The following is an 18,377-nucleotide window of genomic DNA, read 5'->3' as shown; positions in this document are numbered from 1 at the left end:
TGTCCATCTTGGCACACTGAAGAGGAGGAGAGAGCGAGGGGGAATTGAAAAGGGAGGTAGGAGGATGATGGATGTGTAGTAGTCTCTTCTTTCTATCAGCAGTCTGGCACCCACCTTCCCTCAGATGGGTGTGGCATCACCCATCATTGATCTTTTTGCAACCCCCCCCCCACCCCCACATGCAGGGGCAGTGTGCTGAAAACACAAGCCCCCGCCTCCAGGCTCAGATAATACAACACTGCAGCTCTCTGAACAATGCACTGCATCTGTATACAGGCTAGGATCTATTGGTTAACCAGCAATATCCTATCCCAACAATGCTTTGCTATCGCATTTTACTTACTAGGCTATACACTAGTGGTAACTATTCAAGACAAAACAGAACATCCAGGCATTCCATCCAAATGGAAATGCGTTTCACGTGAATGGTGATGTTGTTATCCCAGACCACTGTCTCTGCCCAGGACAGCTCACCATCTCCGATGGTTCTCATTTTAGGTAAACAACTCCCCCAAGTGGACCCTAATAAAAATGCACTACTCTCTTTCTCAACCTGCTGGTCTAGTCATTGGTGGAAAATCTACACAAAAACAGATTGACAACAAAGAGCACACACCAGCAATTTATTACCCAATCAGAACACCTCTCTTTGCCAGCACATAGAAAATAAACCAATGATAAGAATCAAAACTAATTCTACAATAACATAGATAGAACTATAATGACCAGAGAGAGTAAGTAAGGAACTGGAATGTTTGAAATACTGTTTCACAGAGACTTCATGAGTAAACCTTTGTATTGCTATTACATACAGATGTGTGTCTAACGAAACCATCAGAAAGCACATGGAAAAGTGTGCATTTGGTGTGTGTGAAGAGAGAAAGTCCAGTGGATTAAGTCAGAAAACTCTGACCCTTTGGGTATCTCCCTCAGAAATTGCAATCCCATGATGTACCTGCTATACACACAAACTAAGACACGTCTCTTCCCCAGGACTGTATTATACATTTGAGCATTCTTTATTCCTATACAGACTCCTGTAACAGATTCCCCTTTACACAATGTTAAGTTACAGTATTTATATTTACATTAGACACACCGGGCCAATAGAACAGGGGCACTGCTTAGAACTCCCCTCTTATATACACACAACCATGAGATTTAATGGGACTTTTACAGTGTTGCAGGTAGAAATTTACCGCATAGAGCGGTCATGATGCTTTTCTCCTCATTATGGTTTGTTGTTTGTTCTATTCAAAACATTTCTATCTGCAGCATTCTGGATTGGTCTAAGATGATGACCAAAAGTGTATGGATTCCATCAGAAGATTCAAGAGCTGATGACAAACCTCCATGTGTATAGTGGTTTCTGTGCTAACCGCTAACCTTACAGTTTTAGGGTTATTGTTATGCTAGGCTAACAGTCTGAGGGAACAGTCACCGTGTAGAGACCCTGCTCCTCAGGGGCTGTCACTGTCGTACCTCTTCCTCCACCTCTTCCTCAGAGTCCTCTTGCTGGCGTTTCTTCTGCAGCAAAGAGGGAAAGTTTGAGATTATAAAAACTAATGCCGGGCTCCCGAGTGGCGCAACGGTCTAAAGCACTGCATCTCAGTGGTTGAGGCGTCACTACAGACACCCTTGTTCGAATCCAGGCTGTATCACAACCGGCCATGATTGGGAGTCCCAGAGGGCGGCATACAATTGGCCCAGCGTCATCTGGGTTTGGGCGATGTAGGCCGTCATTATAAATAAGAATTGGTTCTTAACTGACTTGCCTCGTTAAATAAAGGTTAAATACAACATTTTAATTGTAAGATGGTTGTGGAGATTGCCACAGGGTTGTTATAAGACAATCTTAAATTGTGTGAACACCACTGCACTGGTTCTCACCAGTTTGAGGAAGTCGATGAGTTTGTATGCGTCCTCGCCAGTGGAGAGGTCCACAAAGTCCCTAGGGATCCGGTAGCTCAGACAGGGACTGGGCTGCACCGTCACATCACTGGTGGTGTAGCGGAACACAGGAGCTTCCTACAGATACAGACACCACAAACTGGTGTTAACACAGGGCCTTCCTACAGATACAGACGTACCACAAACTGGTGTTAACACAGGGCCTTCCTACAGATACAGACGTACCACAAACTGGTGTTAAAGGGATAATAAGCGCAGAAAGACTTTCACACATGAACAAACATACACATGCATATGCACAACAAAGCCACAGCCTGTGTCACATATTTCTCACTGACCTGCTGGGCTGTGTCACCCTCCTCTTGATTGGCTGACAGGCTGTTCCCGGAGGTAAGCTCCTCCCACGTGAACAGCAGTGAATCTGTCACCTCACCAAAGGGGTTGAGATCGATCAGCCACACCTTCCCCTGTCAAACACACACACAGGGTCAAAGATGCCCATACTCATAGAAAAGCCTTGGCTACAACCAAACAGAGGCAGGAAATAATGTCTGGAAAAGTAAATGACAAAAGACTTACCCAGCTATCTCTGTAGACATCCAACACAACTGTAAAACAGAAAATATATTGCATTACTCTTATTACAATATATTCTAATTATCACACCACACTGAATCCCACTCACAGTCCTCATCCAGGAACTGATACTGGACGTGTTGGCTGAAGAACTCCTGGATGGAGTGGCAGATCTGGGCTTCCTGCTTAGAGATGTGGTGGTAGTATTGGGTATAGTCTCTCTGGGAGATCCCTGAAGAACACACACACAGCTCTCAGAACAGATCTTCAGTCCACACAACAGCCCTAACGCTTGCCACACTGTCTTGGGAACAGTGCAAGTGAACACAGGCTCTCTGAATGTGGCTGAGGGAGGGTGAGAGTAAATGTGAATGGTGTGTTAACCTCGTCATACAGTACTTACCAATCAGCTTGTTCTCTTTGATGAAACACCTGAACTCCCCACCAGGTAGCAGCTCACTCCACTTCCTCAGGACCAGCTGAACTCAGGGGTATAACACAACACTATTAAATAGTGGGAAGGTGTGTGTGTGTGTGTGTGTGGAAAAGAGAGTGAATGCAGGTGAGTGCGTGTTAAATACCTCATAGTTTATGGCTGGATTTGGAGAATCCTCGTCACTGCTGTGAAGGAATCTGTAGAGCGAGATTGGAACAGTGACCATTTGGTTCTAGACTCACATTAAACTCACACACACTTGCATTCACACAAATACAAGCGCTTCACACACATGCACACTTAACAAATGCTCCTCATTGGCCCCTTCACAATTGAAAGTTCAGTACTAAATCAAGGCTGACTCACTGCCTGCAGTGTTTTCCACAGCGGGTAGAAAACCCATCTGTACTGAACAAAAATATAAAACGCTACCATTTCAAAGATTTTGTTGAGTTACAGTTCATATAAGGATTTAAATATATTGAAATAAATTCCTTATGCCCTAATCTATGGATTTCACATGACCGGGCAGGGGCGCAGCCATGGGGGGGCCTAGGATGGCATAGGATGTGGAGGTCCTGGGCTGGTGTGGCTACACATGGTCTGCGGTTGTGAAGCCGGATGGACGTGCTGCCAAATTCTCTAATATGACGTTGGAGGCGGCTTATGGTAGATAAATGAACATAAAATCATCTGGCAAAAGCTTTGGTGGACATTCCAATTGTATGCTCCCTCAAAACTTGAGACATCTGTGACACTGTGTTGTGTGACAAAACTGCACATTTTAGAGCAGCCCTTTATTGTCCCCAGCACAAGGTTCACCTGTGTAATAATCATGCTGTTTAATAATCTTGATATGCCACACCTGTCAGGTAGCTGGATTACCTTGACAAAGGATAAAATGCCCACTAACAGGGGAGCAAACAAATTTGTACACACAATTTGAGAAAAGCTTTTAGTGCACATGGAACCATCACAATAAATCCATTATTTATTTTAGGCAGGTCTAAAGAAACATTATGATATGAAGAAAATGTGTATCTCAGAAGAACAGAATATGAGTCAGCTATCTAGCTATGCACCATGACATACGTTGCTAGTTCATTTAGCAGACAAGATATGCTTATAAGTCTTGTGCCATTATTTTAAGTATGAAGAATATAATTTTACTTAGCTGAATAAAATAGAAAGGACATTTTTACCAAGGACGCATATAAAGTGTCTGTGAGCGTAAAAGTGAACATTTGAAACAGGCCCTATACACTAGATTTACAGTTATTTGGCAACTTTAGTTGTGAATGACACAAACCTTAAAATGTCTTAGAAATCAAAACAAATATGGGCTCCATGATGCGACTATAGGCTATTGATGTGAGAAAGTAGCAAAAAGCTTGCCTCAGGCTGCACACGCTGTTCTCTCATCCAGTATCATCATATTTTCACCCATCAAATCCAACTTTATTGGTCGCGTACACATATTTTGCAGATATTATCGCGGGTGTAGCAAAATGCTTACAGTTAAAGTCTGAAGTTTAGATAAACTTGGGTTGGAGTCATTAAAACTTGTTTTTCAACCACTCCATTAAACTATAGTTTTGGCAAGTCGGTTAGGATATCTACTTTGTAAATGACACAAGTCATCTTTACGAGCAATTGTTTACAGACAGATTATTTCACTGTATCACAATTCCAGTGGGTCAGAAGTTTACATACACTAAGTTGACTGTGCCTTTAAACAGCTTGGACAATTCCAGAAAACGAGATCATGGCTTTAGAAGCCTCTGATAGGTTTATTGACATAATTTGAGTCAACTGGATGTGTACCTGTGGATGTATTTCAAGGCCTACCTTCAAACTCAGTGCCTCTTTGCTTGACATCATGGGAAAATCAAAAGAAATCAGCCAAGACCTCAGAAAAAAAATTGTAGACCTCAACAAGTCTGGTTCATCCTTGGGAGCATTTTCCAAATGCCTGAAGGTACCACGTTCGTCTGTACTAACAATAGTACGCAACTATAAACACCATGGGACCACGCAGCCGTCATACTGCTCAGGAAGGAGACGCGTTCTGTCTCCTAGAGATTAACGTACTTTGGTGCGAAAAGTGCAAATCAATCCCAGAACAACAGCAAAGGACCTTGTGAAGATGCTGAAGGAAACAGGTACAAAGGTATCTGTATCCACAGTAACGAGTCCTATATAGACATAACCTGAAAGGCCAATCAGCAAGGAAGACACTGCTCCAAAACCACCAAAGCCGAAATCACAAGCCTGCTATTCAGTGGAAAGGGTGTATTTAAGGGTCTGGGTTTAAGGGTTTAAGGGTCTCTTTTCCATGCTTTGGTGTCCTTTCTAATGTTGAATACACTGGCCATACTGTCAATCCAGCATGATTTCTGCCACTTTCAAAACAACTGGGAAATCTCAAACTTCAGTGAGTTCAAGACAACTGGGAAGTCTGGGGGAAAAAATGTGTTCCGACTGGGAAGATAAGTTTTGAATGGTCTCTTTCTAGAGTTCCGACCTGAAGATCACTGACGTCATGATACAGCCTTGTTTATCCCCCCCCCCCAGAGTTCCCAGTTGTCTTGAAAGCACCATATATCCAGAATTGCAGACTTTGATGACAAAGTTTGATGACATAATTTGCCCACAAGAAGGACCATTGACCTTCTTATTCAAGTGAGCACAGCACAACAAGGTGTCCCAAAATGTCTTATATGCCGCTGCTGAATAAATGATGTAATATTCCAGGGAGATAGGTATACTGTAGCATACAGTATACCTATCTCCCACTTAATACTAAGTGTATGTTGTGTAGTAAGCTGTTAGTAGCCCATGTGCCTCACATGCTAATAATTAGGTCCTTTTTCCAAATTATTCAAAGTAAAGGTACACTTGTATTTGGGGAGTTTCTCCCATTCTTCTCTGCAAATCCTCTCAAGCTCTGTCAGGTTGGATGGGGAGCATCACTGCACAGTATTTTCAGGTCTCTCCAGAGATGTTTCATTGGGTTCAAATCCAGGTTCTGGCTAGGCCACTCAAGGACAAATCAAATCAAATTTTATTTGTCACATACACATGGTTAGCAGATGTTAATGCGAGTGTAGCGAAATGCTTGTGCTTCTAGTTCCGACAATGCAGTAATAACGAACAAGTAATCTAACTAACAATTCCAAAAAAACTACTGTCTTATACACAGTGTAAGGGGATAAGGAATATGTACATAAGGATATATGAATGAGTGATGGTACAGAGCAGCATAGGCAAGATACAGTAGATGATATCGAGTACAGTATAACATATGAGATGAGTATGTAAACAAAGTGGCATAGTTAAAGTGGCTAGTGATACATGTATTACATAAGGATGCAGTCGATGATATAGAGTACAGTATATACGTATGCATATGAGATGAATAATGTAGGGTAAGTAACATTATATAAGGTAGCATTGTTTAAAGTGGCTAGTGATATATTTACATCATTTCCCATCAATTCCCATTATTAAAGTGGCTGGAGTTGAGTCAGTGTCATTGACAGTGTGTTGGCAGCAGCCACTCAATGTTAGTGGTGGCTGTTTAACAGTCTGATGGCCTTGAGATAGAAGCTGTTTTTCAGTCTCTCGGTCCCAGCTTTGATGCACCTGTACTGACCTCGCCTTCTGGATGACAGCGGGGTGAACAGGCAGTGGCTCGGGTGGTTGATGTCCTTGATGATCTTTATGGCCTTCCTGTAGCATCAGGTGGTGTAGGTGTCCTGGAGGGCAGGTAGTTTGCCCCCGGTGATGCGTTGTGCAGACCTCACTACCCTCTGGAGAGCCTTACGGTTGAGGGCGGTGCAGTTGCCATACCAGGCGGTGATACAGCCCGCCAGGATGCTCTCGATTGTGCATCTGTAGAAGTTTGTGAGTGCTTTTGGTGACAAGCCGAATTTCTTCAGCCTCCTGAGGTTGAAGAGGCGCTGCTGCGCCTTCTTCACGATGCTGTCTGTGTGAGTGGACCAATTCAGTTTGTCTGTGATGTGTATGCCAAGGAACTTAAAACTTGCTACCCTCTCCACTACTGTTCCATCGATGTGGATAGGGGGGTGTTCCCTCTGCTGTTTCCTGAAGTCCACAATCATCTCCTTAGTTTTGTTGACGTTGAGTGTGAGGTTATTTTCCTGACACCACACTCCGAGGGCCCTCACCTCCTCCCTGTAGGCCGTCTCGTCGTTGTTGGTAATCAAGCCTACCACTGTTGTGTCGTCCGCAAACTTGATGATTGAGTTGGAGGCGTGCGTGGCCACGCAGTCGTGGGTAAACAGGGAGTACAGGAGAGGGCTCAGAACGCACCCTTGTGGGGCCCCAGTGTTGAGGATCAGAGGGGTGGAGATGTTGTTGCCTACCCTCACCACTTGGGGGCGGCCCGTCAGGAAGTCCAGTACCCAGTTGCACAGGGCGGGGTCGAGACCCAGGGTCTCGAGCTTGATGACGAGCTTGGAGGGTACTATGGTGTTGAATGCCGAGCTGTAGTCGATAAACAGCATTCTCACATAGGTATTCCTCTTGTCCAGATGGGTTAGGGCAGTGTGGTTGAGATTTCATCGTCTGTGGACCTATTTGGGCGGTAAGCAAATTGGAGTGGGTCTAGGGTGTCAGGTAGGGTGGAGGTGATATGGTCCTTGACTAGTCTCTCAAAGCACTTCATGATGACGGATGTGAGTGCTACGGGGCGGTAGTCGTTTAGCTCAGTTACCTTAGCTTTCTTGGGAACAGGAACAATGGTGGCCCTCTTGAAGCATGTGGGAACAGCAGACTGGTATAGGGATTGATTGAATATGTTCGTAAACACACCGGCCAGCTGGTCTGCGCATGCTCTGAGGGCGCGGCTGGGGATGCCGTCTGGGCCTGCAGCCTTGCGAGGGTTAACACGTTTAAATGTCTTACTCACCTCGGCTGCAGTGAAGGAGAGACCGCATGTTTTCGTTGCAGGCCGTGTCAGTGGCACAGTATTGTCCTCAAAGCGGGCAAAAAAGTTATTTAGTCTGCCTGGGAGCAAGACATCCTGGTCCGTGACTGGGCTGGATTTCTTCCTGTAGTCCGTGATTGACTGTAGACCCTGCCACATGCCTCTTGTGTCTGAGCTGTTGAATTGAGATTCTACTTTGTCTCTGTACTGGCGCTTAGCTTGTTTGATAGCCTTGCGGAGGGAATAGCTGCACTGTTTGTATTCGGTCATGTTACCAGACACCTTGCCCTGATTAAAAGCAGTGGTTCGCGCTTTCAGTTTCACACGAATGCTGCCATCAATCCACGGTTTCTGGTTAGGGAATGTTTTAATCGTTGCTATGGGAACGACATCTTCAACGCACGTTCTAATGAACTCGCACACCGAATCAGCGTATTCGTCAATGTTGTTATCTGACGCAATACGAAACATCTCCCAGTCCACGTGATGGAAGCAGTCTTGGAATGTGGAGTCAGCTTGGTCGGACCAGCGTTGGACAGACCTCAGCGTGGGAGCCTCTTGTTTTAGTTTCTGTCTGTAGGCAGGGATCAACAAAATGGAGTCGTGTTCAGCTTTTCCGAAAGGGGGGCGGGGCAGGGCCTTATATGCGTCGCGGAAGTTAGAGTAACAATGATCCAAGGTCTTTCCACCCCTGGTTGTGCAATCGATATGCTGATAAAATTTAGGGAGTCTTGTTTTCAGATTAGCCTTGTTAAAATCCCCAGCTACAATGAATGCAGCCTCCGGATAAATTGTTTCCAGTTTGCAGAGAGTTAAATAAAGTTCGTTCAGAGCCATCGATGTGTCTGCTTGGGGGGGGATATATACGGCTGTGATTATAATCGAAGAGAATTCTCTTGGCAGATAATGCGGTCTACATTTGCTTGTGAGGAATTCTAAATCAGGTGAACAGAAGGATTTGAGTTCCTGTATGTTTCTTTCATCACACCATGTCACGTTGGCCATAAGGCATACGCCCCCACCCCTCTTCTTACCAGAAAGATGTTTGTTTCTGTCGGCGCGATGCGTGGAGAAACCCGTTGGCTGGACAATCAGAGACTTGTCCTGAAGCCACTCCTGCGTTGTCGTGGCTCTGTGGTTTGGGTCGTTCTCCTGTTGGAAGGTGAACCTTCACCCCAGTCTGAGGTCCTGAGCGCTCTGGGGCAGGTTTTCATCAAGGATCTCTCTGTACTTTTCTGCATTCATCTTTCCCTCGATCCTGACTAGTCTCCCAGTCCCTGTCGCTGAAAAACATCCCCAAGGCGTGACGCTGCCACCACCATGCTTCCCCATAGGGATGGTGCCAGGTTTCCTCCAGAAGTGATGCTTGGCACTCAGGCCAAAGAGTTCAATCTTGGTTTCATCAAACCAGAGAAACTCTGGAGCTCTCTCAGAGTAGCAATCGGGTTCTTGGTTACCTGCCTGACCAAGGCCCTTCTCCCCCGATTGCTCAGTTTGGCCGGGTGGCCAGCTCTAGGAAGAGTCTTGGTGGTTCCAAACTTCTTCCATTTAAGAATGATGGAGACCACTTTGTTTCCAATGGTGCAGATATTTTTTGGTACCCTTCCCCAGATCTGTGCCTCGACACAATCCTGTCTCAGAGCTCTAAGGACAATTCCTTTCAACCTCATGGCTTGGTTTTTACTCTGTCATGCACTGTCGACTGTGGGACCTTATAAAGACAGGGGTGTGCCTTTTGAAATCATGTCCAATCAATTGAATTTACCACAGGTGGACTCCAATCAAGTTGTAGAAACATCTCAAGGATGATCAATGGAAACAGGATGCACCTGAGCTCAATTTTGACGCTCATAGGAAAGGGTCTGAATACTTATGTAAATGTGATCTGTTTTTTGTTTTTTTAATACATTTGCAAAAATGTCTAAAAACCTGTTTTCACTTTGTCATTATGGGTTACTGTGTGTAGATTGATGAGTATTTCTATTTATTGAATCAATTTTATAATAAGGCTGTAATGTGACAAAATGTTGAAAAAGTCAAGGGCGCTGAATACACTGTATATAGGATGAGCCTTAACTAGAATACAGTATATACACATATGAAGAGGGTAAAACAGTATGTAAACAATTACTCTCAATTTAATCATGTCTTTACTAATATGTCAAATTTGTTTTGATTTAGAATGGCCCATTATAAAATGGGTAGGAACAGGGGCAGGGGGAAAAGAAGTAATCCGTATGCACTCGAATAGCGAATAGAGGCCACTTTCCCATGGTTCGTTTTTCAATTATGCGTGTAGGCTACTCCTGTTTTATAGCGGAGCATGTGCTTCATATTAGCAGCTGAGAAATAAATATAGTAGCAGCTGGAATCCTCCTCTTTTTAGTGCCAACCATCAAAACTCCACACATCAACCACTGTTTGAGGAGCATTCAGCCTCTCACTGCACGACAGGTGATATTCCACCCAAACTGAAATTTGTTCGGGGAACATCGATAGTAACATGTTTTCCCAACTAAAAATATTGAATTAAACTGTTTATGCCCTATCTCTCTGCGCGATTGAGAAAGGAAGGAGAGAGAAAGAAAAGGCACACGGTGGTGAGATATTCTGTAGTTAAAGGTATAAAAAAATATAAAAATTCCCCATTATTCAAAATCAAATTCACTATAATTGTAGGCTACCTCTGTAAGTCGCCCTGCACAATCAGTGGCCTATATGTTCTCGCCCAGACTCATGGAAAGAAAGTTTGGAGAATAGCATAAGGTCCATTCAGTAGGCATAATAATACAGTCCACACTCAAAAGCATAACTAGAATTTGTTTAATTTTCTAGGCTAGACCTATTATGCAACAAAGACATTAAAAATGTTATAGTGCGTAATATGCGGTAGGCTATTAGACTATGTATTGTATAAAAAGCACAAACATTTTAATTCATTTTTTGGGGGGAGCTTGGGCTCATATATATATGGGTGTTTCGAATGAATCATCACCTTAGAAAGCGCTGTCCATTTTGTGATCATTACAGTGAGGTGAGTTTTAAAAGCACATATTGTTTTGATAAGTGTTTGATGTGATTTTCGGTTGTATTTGCATTGATGTCAGAGTGGTTAGAGGAACAATAGAGGACTGAGTACCAGTCAATTAGGACCTGATGGAGGGACAATAGAGCCCTGAGTACTAGACCATTAGGACCTGGTGGATGGACAATAGAGCCCTGAGTACCAGACCATTAGAACCTGATGGAGGACCAATAGAGCCCTGAGTACCAGACCATTAGAACCTGATGGAGGGACAATAGAGCCCTAAGTACCAGACCATTAGAACCTGATGGAGGGACAATAGAGCCCTGAGTACCAGACCATTAGAACCTGATGGAGGACCAATAGAGCCCTGAGTACCAGACCATTAGAACCTGATGGAGGGACAATAGAGCCCTAAGTACCAGACCATTAGAACCTGATGGAGGGACAATAGAGCCCTAAGTACCAGACCATTAGAACCTGGTGGAGGGACAATAGAGCCCTGAGTACCAGACCATTAGAACCTGATGGAGGACCAATAGAGCCCTGAGTACCAGACCATTAGAACCCGATGGAGGGACAATAGAGCCCTAAGTACCAGACCATTAGAACCTGATGGAGGGACAATAGAGCCCTGAGTACCAGACCATTAGAACCTGATGGAGGGACAATAGAGCCCTGAGTACCAGACCATTAGAACCTGGTGGAGGGACAATAGAGCCCTGAGTACCAGACCATTAGAACCTGATGGAGGGACAATAGAGCCCTGAGTACCAGACCATTAGAACCTGATGGAGGACCAATAGAGCCCTGAGTACCAGACTATTAGAACCTGATGGAGGGACAATAGAACCCTGAGTACCAGACCATTAGAACCTGATGGAGGGACAATAGAGCCCTGAGTACCAGACCATTAGAACCTGATGGAGGGACAATAGAACCCTGAGTACCAGACCATTAGAACCTGATGGAGGGACAATAGAGCCCTGAGTACCAGACCATTAGAACCTGATGGAGGGACAATAGAGCCCTGAGTACCAGATCATTAGAATCTGATGGAGGGACAATAGAGCCCTGAGTACCAGACCATTAGAACCTGGTGGAGGGACAATAGAGCCCTGAGTACCAGACCATTAGGACCTGGTGGAGGGACAATAAATCCCTGAGTACCAGACCATTTGGACCTGGTGGAGGGACAATAGAGCCCTGAGTACCAGACCATTCATAACTGATGGAGGGACAATAGATTCCTGAGGACCAGACCATTACAACCTGATGGAGGGACAATAGAGCCCTGAGTACCAGGCCATTAGCGAGCTGATGGAGGGACAATAGAGTCCTGAGTACCAGGTCATTAGGACCGGATGGTCGTTAGTGAGTTGGGTACTATCAACGCATGTCCAGAGTGCATAATAGGAAATTACTGTGACTCAACGGTCACGTGGAATTTGATAATGCGGTCACCGCAACAGCCCAAGTGAGAATGTGAGAGTGTGAGTGAGTGGAGGGGATTCTTACGGCTGTGTGAGGTCATGGGTGATGAAGTCAGAGCTCTTGAAGAGCAGGAAAATATCACTCAGACTCTGACACTGCAGGGAGCTGTTCAGAGCAATCCAGTTAGCATCCTGCAAGAGAGAAGGAAACACACACACACACTTATTCACTTAAAATTACCACTCAGACAGACACACTGTGGACAGTATTTTAACCTTATATTGGTGGCGTTAGAGGGTTGTGTCTCTCACCCGCGGTGCACTCCAGTTCAGTTTGGGAAAGACACATCCACCTAGGGTGTTGATGGCCTTCAGCACTTTAGAGTTGAATTCTGGAAACTCTGGAGCCTGGAAAACAAAGCATCACAACAGTTCTTCACTGTATGCATATCATTTTACAAACTTGACAAAACTTATATGCAGATGGGTTGATCATATTTCACATTATCTACATTACTTACCGTTACAGTGGTGGTTGTCTCATCATCTGACCACTAATTTTGTTGAGAGAAGAAAATATAATCAATCAGTAAATCAAACAGCCAAGCACTGAGCATAAAGTCTGCCTTCTCAGTCTCTAATTTACTAGAGAGCCGAGATGGAGTGCACCTCTGTCTGGAGCAAAATTACCTGAACGTCTTCCTCCTCTGAGTCACTGTTGTTAGTCTGATTATGCTGAGTGTTGTTGTCCCTGGTATGAGGAGAGATTTTATCAGGGAGTATAAGGGCAATTCCATGGTATCGGAATTACGCTGAGACTAAGATTTTTAATTTTAAAATGTATACCAAACAAGAACCATTGATTTCTATCGTTTTTCAAAAACTTTGAACTCTATACACAAGGACTACTTTCAACAATTTCCATTAAAAATTCTACAAAAACACATTTACAGGAAGAACTATGCAGATACAAAGTTTGGCAACAGAATAAAACTTAGGGAGATTTTACCAAAACTATGCTACCACTTTGCATCGGCAGTTAATTTTTTTTACTGTGTAAATTGTTCAAAGTAGTCATCGTGCATAACGTTTTATGATTTGTTCAACTTTGAAAATCCGTTTTTTTGTTTGTTTTGGGTATACATTTTAATTTTAAAATTGGTGTCTCTGAGTAATTCCGTTAGCAGGGCAATTGCCCATAAATTATAGTGTATGGGAATAGATACAGGACACTAGATGTATGTGCTTTAAGGGTAAGTATGCTTACCCTCCAGAAACTACTAGTGTTCCATCGTCCAGCAAATAATCTATTACATTCTGAGGCAGTGGGAGAATCAAACTGAAACAAGATAACACCAAACATTAGGCCTACATAACAAACTATCAAGACTAGTATTGACAAAAGATAAGAGACCTGAAAACAAACAGTCTCAAAGGTAGAGAGATTGATCTGATGCAATATCAATGACAATATCATCACAGAAGCATTTACACCTGGCACTTCTAACATATTCAAATGTTTAATAACAGTAAAGGACAGGTGTGGTTTGTGAGAATTGACAATTAGCTGATAAAAGTACAGTTTGGCTGTGTTACAATATCAGACGCACACGGGTATCACACACACAAGTGATATCATATTGGCTAACACAGCTTGCTAGCTAAACAGACAACTATACGTTAGCTACTCAAATTATAGCACAACCAGTGTTTATTTGATAGTGACGAGATCAACAACATATCTGAGACTGTGCTGGTCAAGTTAAGGAGTTCACCTTTTGATAGTATGCTTCTTAAATATCGGATACCAGACCGAAAACTGACAATTTACAACTTGCTCCTTCTTCATACTGCAAATGATTTACCGGAAGTGAGTCCAACCACATAATAGTTCCCCTCAGAAAAAGGCCATTAATATTGGTTTCATGTAGTTTTCAACCTTTCCATAACACTAAAATTATAATAGCTTGTATTTATTATCGAGTTTTAATTTAATTATATTTCAGGTTAGGTTATCTGGAATGGTTGTAGACCTTCTCTAATGTATTGTAATATTTTACAGAAGAGGGAGATTATTTGTGCGTTGCACACGTAGGCGTGATCAATGCTTTATTTATTTTTTACTTCTTTAACTTGACTTGTGACTAAAACCACTTCATGTGAGTACTGCACATGTATCCAATTTATAAGTAACTATGTTTTTTATTTTATTTTAATATATTGATATGTTGTAAAAATAGTTACATAACAGCATGCATGTGGGTTTTGCTAGGAATGAGCTAGCAGACTATGCTCCTCTCCATGGTGAAGGAAGTTTGAAGTTCATCAGAAACTTCCTTCACCATAGAGTGCAGTCTAGTTTAGTCCGCTAGAAATTAGCTTGGTAGCTAGCTAATTTAGTTGTCTGATTAATCGGGCTGTAATAGACAAATACTTGGTATAGTATATAGCTAACTAGTTAGCAAAATTACAGCCTCAAACGAATGCCTACAAAATAGCCAGAATGTTGAATATAATTACATTAACTTGCTATACCGGTTTTCTGTGCGGTTTGTCAAAACTATTGTTTACCCGACATTTTACTGAGCTGGTAGTTGGTTCGGTTCAGCATCGAGATAAAGTTCGTTTTATGTGGGATATTAGGTTCTCTCGTCTAACTATTTAACCAAGCATGCCATGAAATGTGTGTATTCCGAATCTAAAAAAAATGTTAAGATTGAAATTCGAATTAAAAAATGAAACAATGAAACTTTTTAGTGTGTGAAGTTATGTAAATATTCTCCATCCACCCCGATTCAGAATGACCCATGTAAAATGACCTAGGTGCCAAACCGAACCATATAGAGGACACAGTATAAATCATAATACCCATAAAACCTTGCAGTCAAAAGGGAAATGGTTCGTTTTTCTGCCATTCATTTTTCCCATAGGGTTTTTGAGAAACACTTAAAATAAGGGCTGTGTTTTGTGTAGGCCTACCCAGGCGTGACGTTTTGATAACTGTTTAAATCTCTCTCCGACAAGATGACTTTTATCAATATAAAGGATTTGTAGTCTTGCAAGAAGTCTACTTTGACTTTAACTAGCATTTTTTAATCTGAAAGTAAATAGATCCGAATACATTAATAGTCACCTTGTCCGTGAGAGATTTGCATGTTTATCAAAACGTCATGCCAGGTTAAGCCTACATGAAACACAGGCCTTATTTTAAGGGATTCTAAAATGAATGGTGGAAAAAAGATAGGTACTATTTCCGCAGACAACAGGTAGAGTACGTTTTTAAATGTAATTTTATTTAACATTCTGGCTTGTAAGGAACATTTACACATTTTTTCCAGGCATTTGTTTCAGGTTGTATATACCAATTACCTGTGTATTACAGCCTGATGAATCAGATTAGTTAGCTAGCTGTTTCAGCCAATGCTGCTAGCAACTTTCTTGTGTTGGACAATAAAAGTTGGTAAAACTGGCCTGCGATGAAGTTTATATGCATGCCTTAAAACTATCAGCATTGTACAAAGCTCTATTAATTATGAACTCTTGCATGTAATCATTTTTTTTCTGGATTTGGGCATACAAACTAAATTTTCCTGAGAACAGTACTGGAAAGATGAGCAGCCCTCCCAAACCGACAACCATACCTCACATTGTAAAAGAGGAGGTAGATATGATACAATATCATGCACATTGTGTGGTGTAAATGACAATATTACAAGAGTCTCTTGGTTTAGCTATATCGCAGTACTCAATGATATTCTCTTCAGGTCATTGCATCTGGGAAATGGTTGAAACTTGAGAAGACCACCTATGTGGACCCTGTTGGAAACACAAGGTATGGAACAGCTCAATGAGTTCCATAAGCGACTTTTGATAAACACTTTTTCCCCTTCTCCATTTTACTTTTTTTTTTCTTTCAATAGAACTTGGGAGACTACGAAAAGGACAACCAGACAGGCCAATGCAGCAGATGGTGTGTGTACATACATTTCATACTGATGGATAAGCAGTGACATTATAGAAATTGATTCCTGAGTTATATTCCAGGTGTCGGGATCATCGCCCTCCTGAAGAGGACCCTCCACAAAGACTGCGTTGTCATGGTGAAGCAGTTCCGTCCACCAATGGGGTGCTGTACCCTAGAGTTCCCTGCAGGTGACATGGGTTTACGGTCACATCTCGAGACTCTGTTCAGACACAGTGTATATATGCCTGTCATTGCTGTATTTTTCCTGCTGTGTTCTGATATCCATGTTTGCTGTCTGTGTGTGTTTTTGCTGTTGCTCAGGTCTGATTGACGAGGGTGAGAGTGCAGAGATTGCTGCTCTGCGGGAGCTGAAGGAGGAGACTGGTTACAAGGGGGAGGTGGTAGGAGTCACCCCAGGTAAGGTCTTATGAACACACACACACTCTCAAAACACAGGGCAGATTATGTCCATGTACCAGTTCCATCAGCGAAGACAAATTCAATATGCCTGTGATCTTCTGAGTGGCCAGTTTTACCAATGGGAATGTGAGAGTGCAGTATGATGTCAGTGACTAGTGGGGCAGTAACACACAGCAGATTGCAAGTTTGAACTCCCCTTCATCCCCCCTTTCCTCTCCTCCTGACCTCGCAGTGACCTGCTTGGACCCTGGCCTCTCTAACTGCACCACACAGATCGTCATGGTTAACATCAATGGAGACGACCTCGAAAACACCAACCCCACACAACAGCTGGGTAAGTTAGGGGTCACACTCTTGGAATGTTATGAATCTAGAACATGTTTTTTTTTATTGTCAAGCTGACATGTATTGTACATGTTTTTCCTGAACTTGTTCTTATTTCTCTGCTTTCCTCTCTCTTTTACCTTGTTTCCAGGTGATGGAGGTAAATATTATTTTCTTTATCACATTTTGTTATTTCACTATTAGAAAAACATTGAACTAAATCTTATTATGGCATGTTTTACTTCCAGAATTTGTTGAAGTTCTTCTTCTACCTCTTGATGAATTCCAGAGGGAAATTGATGGTGAGCAACAATTTGAAGTTTCTTCTTCACAATAACACAATTTTTAAGTCATAATGGAATCCAATTTGAGACAGAAAAGCATATTATTACTGTTGTTATATTCTGCTAGTGATTAGCTGAAGAGATCATATTTGCATGATCCCCCCTCCTCATACAGACCTGATGAAGAAGGAGAAGATTGTGGTGGACTCTAAGGTTTACATCTACGGCATGGGGATGTCCCAGGCCTTCTTTAAACCCAATGAACTCCGAGTGCTCAAACAGTGAGAGAAGGATGGGAGAGAAAGTCAAGTGGAGAGAGTAGACTAGATGGATGGGAATAGAGGGAGAGGGTATTAGGCTGCCGACTCCTTTTTTTTTGTAGTCTCTCTGTTACACTACGAATATGGACTAAGCCAGGGACGAAACTGTCAACAGGGTGGCCATTTTGTGGCTTTAAGCTGTCATCTTGGGGATCAGGCCATGAGATGTATGGAGTGTTACCCTACAGCTTGTATTATCCAAGACCCACCGCCTTTATCCGTATCCTCTCTTTATATTGAGGTATGCGCCATACGTCCATGCACCTTTACCTGTGTGGATATTCATAATTAGATACCATATTTGTGGTTAATGTCATATTACAAGCTGTCTGATAATATAAATTCTTACACTGATTGGAATAGAATTTCTAAATGATAACTGTGATTACATACTGGAACATTCCCAACTTTCACTAACTCGACTGACTGAGCTTCACTGTAAAATAACTTTTAAAAGGTACTGTTATAATAATGTGCCTTGAAAGATGTTACTCGCAACGGCAATACTTTTGTGCATGTCGGTGCATTTATGTTGACACCCATTAGTTCACACCAATGCTCTGTTAGACCAAGGTACAGGTGTAGATGTCTCCTTACTGGTATAAAGCTGACATGCAGCTGATCCTCACATTTTATTGAGCAATTAACAGTAATTGAATTAACTTGATGTCAATAAACATGTTATTCTTAAAGCAACATGTGGGGCCTACTTTTCTTTTGACTCTTTTGCTAT

General features: G+C 42.6%; 2 protein-coding genes across 4 annotated transcripts; one reads left to right on the top strand and one right to left on the bottom strand.

Annotated features, from left to right (window-relative positions):
* Positions 1-606: 606 nt before the first annotated feature.
* LOC109910354 (cell division cycle protein 123 homolog) lies at positions 607-15,158 on the bottom strand. Its single transcript, XM_020509530.2, has 13 exons — positions 14,108-15,158; positions 13,600-13,671; positions 13,023-13,083; positions 12,854-12,886; positions 12,645-12,740; positions 12,418-12,524; positions 3,069-3,120; positions 2,891-2,966; positions 2,597-2,719; positions 2,491-2,519; positions 2,250-2,378; positions 1,891-2,028; positions 607-1,527 (listed from the first exon to the last, which is right to left on the bottom strand). The coding sequence occupies exons 1-13, from the start codon at positions 14,179-14,181 to the stop codon at positions 1,471-1,473; spliced, it is 1,047 nt and encodes a 348-aa protein (XP_020365119.1). The 5' UTR covers positions 14,182-15,158; the 3' UTR covers positions 607-1,470.
* LOC109910356 (ADP-sugar pyrophosphatase-like) lies at positions 14,397-18,340 on the top strand. Of its 3 annotated transcripts, none has more exons than XM_020509533.2 (10): positions 14,397-14,491; positions 15,933-15,993; positions 16,097-16,164; positions 16,253-16,302; positions 16,377-16,484; positions 16,618-16,713; positions 16,949-17,050; positions 17,192-17,200; positions 17,289-17,342; positions 17,500-18,340. In XM_020509533.2, the coding sequence occupies exons 2-10, from the start codon at positions 15,943-15,945 to the stop codon at positions 17,607-17,609; spliced, it is 648 nt and encodes a 215-aa protein (XP_020365122.1). In that variant the 5' UTR covers positions 14,397-14,491; positions 15,933-15,942; the 3' UTR covers positions 17,610-18,340. The 3 variants fall into 3 exon arrangements, with proteins under 3 accessions (XP_020365122.1, XP_020365121.1, XP_020365120.1); XM_020509532.2 differs by lacking the exon at positions 14,397-14,491 and adding an exon at positions 14,499-14,521; XM_020509531.2 differs by lacking the exon at positions 14,397-14,491 and adding an exon at positions 15,177-15,598.
* Positions 18,341-18,377: the final 37 nt, after the last annotated feature.

This window comes from Oncorhynchus kisutch, linkage group LG19, assembly GCF_002021735.2.
Source record: "Oncorhynchus kisutch isolate 150728-3 linkage group LG19, Okis_V2, whole genome shotgun sequence".
In the NCBI taxonomy this organism is placed as follows: domain Eukaryota; kingdom Metazoa; phylum Chordata; class Actinopteri; order Salmoniformes; family Salmonidae; genus Oncorhynchus; species Oncorhynchus kisutch.
The sequence above is the reverse complement of the archived record's forward strand: the minus strand, read 5'-3'. Positions and strand labels throughout refer to the sequence as shown.

What these genes read in the sequence shown, in the direction of transcription:
- LOC109910354 (XM_020509530.2), bottom strand. Translation starts at nt 14,181, where the DNA reads ATGAAGAAGGAGCAAGTTGTAAATTGTCAGTTTTCGGTCTGGTATCCG. An exon ending in CAGAGGAGGAAGACGTTCAG is followed by an intron (nt 12,887 to 13,022) that starts GTAATTTTGCTC and finishes CAACAAAATTAG; the next exon opens with TGGTCAGATGATGAGACAAC. An exon ending in CAAAGAGAACAAGCTGATTG is followed by an intron (nt 2,720 to 2,890) that starts GTAAGTACTGTA and finishes TGTGTTCTTCAG; the next exon opens with GGATCTCCCAGAGAGACTAT.
- LOC109910356 (XM_020509531.2), top strand. Translation starts at nt 15,555, where the DNA reads ATGAATGGTGGAAAAAAGATAGGTACTATTTCCGCAGACAACAG. An exon ending in ACTATTTCCGCAGACAACAG is followed by an intron (nt 15,599 to 15,932) that starts GTAGAGTACGTT and finishes TCCTGAGAACAG; the next exon opens with TACTGGAAAGATGAGCAGCC. An exon ending in GGTGGTAGGAGTCACCCCAG is followed by an intron (nt 16,714 to 16,948) that starts GTAAGGTCTTAT and finishes CTGACCTCGCAG; the next exon opens with TGACCTGCTTGGACCCTGGC.